The sequence below is a fragment of the Polistes fuscatus genome, unplaced genomic scaffold (genome assembly GCF_010416935.1).
Source record: "Polistes fuscatus isolate 324 unplaced genomic scaffold, CU_Pfus_HIC Scaffold21, whole genome shotgun sequence".
In the NCBI taxonomy this organism is placed as follows: domain Eukaryota; kingdom Metazoa; phylum Arthropoda; class Insecta; order Hymenoptera; family Vespidae; genus Polistes; species Polistes fuscatus.
Window position 1 is genome coordinate 637,896 of NW_025113098.1, and position 1,660 is coordinate 639,555.

At 27.3% G+C, this 1,660-nt stretch overlaps 1 protein-coding gene across 1 annotated transcript in view; it reads left to right on the plus strand.

Moving 5' to 3' along the window:
• LOC122517846 (neuroendocrine convertase 1-like) overlaps positions 1-1,506 on the plus strand; it is a gene marked incomplete in the record, with an annotated part of 4,341 nt that extends 2,835 nt beyond the window's left edge. Inside the window, 5 exon segments of the mRNA XM_043636443.1 lie at positions 34-246; positions 574-674; positions 905-970; positions 1,060-1,212; positions 1,305-1,506. Of these exon segments, the coding sequence (XP_043492378.1) occupies positions 34-246; positions 574-674; positions 905-970; positions 1,060-1,212; positions 1,305-1,506 (735 nt within the window).
• Between the last annotated feature and the right edge of the window lie 154 nt (positions 1,507-1,660).

Consider the following 1,660-nt stretch of genomic DNA (forward strand, 5'->3'; position numbering starts at 1 on the left):
TATAATTAATGTTATGGTTATATTTTAATTTAGGGTAGAAATGGTAAAGGTAGTATATACGTATGGGCTTCTGGTAATGGTGGCTCAAAATATGATAATTGTGGGTGCGATGGTTATGTTGGTAGTATTTACACCATTGCAATTGGATCAGCAAGTCAAACTGGTAGATCTCCTTGGTATAGTGAAAAGTGTCCTGCAATATTGGCAACCACTTATAGCAGTGGAACCAATCAAGATCAAATGATTGTGAGTATTTCGTGCCACATTGTAAATGTATAGGTTATGTTTAATGTACTGGTAATAATGGGGATTTTATAGAATGCCTGAGAGAGGTTTAGGTCAATCTATAAAATGTGTTTCATTTGATTGTTTTGTTGAACAATTGTTTGAGATTTTTTTTTCCCTTTTTTATATATTTTATGTAATTTTTTGTTGTTTTCAATCATTTTATAGATTGACTGAAATCTTTTTGGGTATTCTATAGAATCCTCGTTATTTAAGTATCATATTAAATATGTAATGAGTACACGTTTTTTATTAGAAATATGAGTTTGGTTTTTTTTTCTTCTTAAGGTAACGACTGATTTACGAAACACCTGTACGACTAAACACACAGGTACTTCTGCTTCTGCACCCTTGGCAGCTGGTATATTAGCACTTGCACTTCAAGCAAAGTACGAATTTTGATTTATAAATACTTTTATGAATAATTATTAGGTTGAATTGAAAGTTCACGTGTACTTTTTTTTGTATTGTAAACTGGATAATCGATTGTTCTTGTGTAAAATTTACTTTGGAAATGTTAATAAACAAAATAATAATAAAATGCACGAACTTTTGGTTAATCCTAATATTTAATTGATTTATTATTTCGATTTAATGTTTATTATTATTTTTTTTGTAGTAAAAATTTGACGTGGAGAGACGTTCAACATTTGATCGTTTGGACGTCAGAGTACAATCCGTTGAAGTAAGAACAATTAAAAAAAAAAAATATAATTGTTACGTTGTTAATAATAAATAATTTGAAAAATTGTTTTTTTTTTTACAAATGTTCAGGGAAAATCTTGGATGGTCGAAGAACGCAGCAGGATTTTGGTATAATTTAAATTTCGGTTTTGGACTTATGAACGCTTACGTTCTCGTCAATTTTGCAAGTAATTGGATTAACGTTCCCGAGAAGAAGATATGCGAAATTCCCATGGAATTCGTGTGAGCGTCGTAGTATTATCGATCCATATGAAAATGTTAAACTGGGGTAATACGTGTTTCGTTTAAATATTTTATTTTTCATTTCATAACAGATTGGATACGAAATTAATTCATGGAATGATTAAAACATTAAGTTTCGTGGTAAACGATATTAAATGTTCGAAGGGCAGAAATGAGATCAATTTTTTGGAACATGTAGAGATTGAGGTGAATCTCGAGTATACTCGTCGTGGGGTGTTGGAAATGTATTTGATTGCACCATCAGGTAAATACATAAACAATACATATATATAAATATATATTTAATTATTATATATTTTATTAAATATAATATATTATATTAATATAATTATAATATAATATAATTATTAATTTATTATATTATATAATATTATTATATTATTATAAATTAATAATAATATATATTAATATAATTATAATATAATAT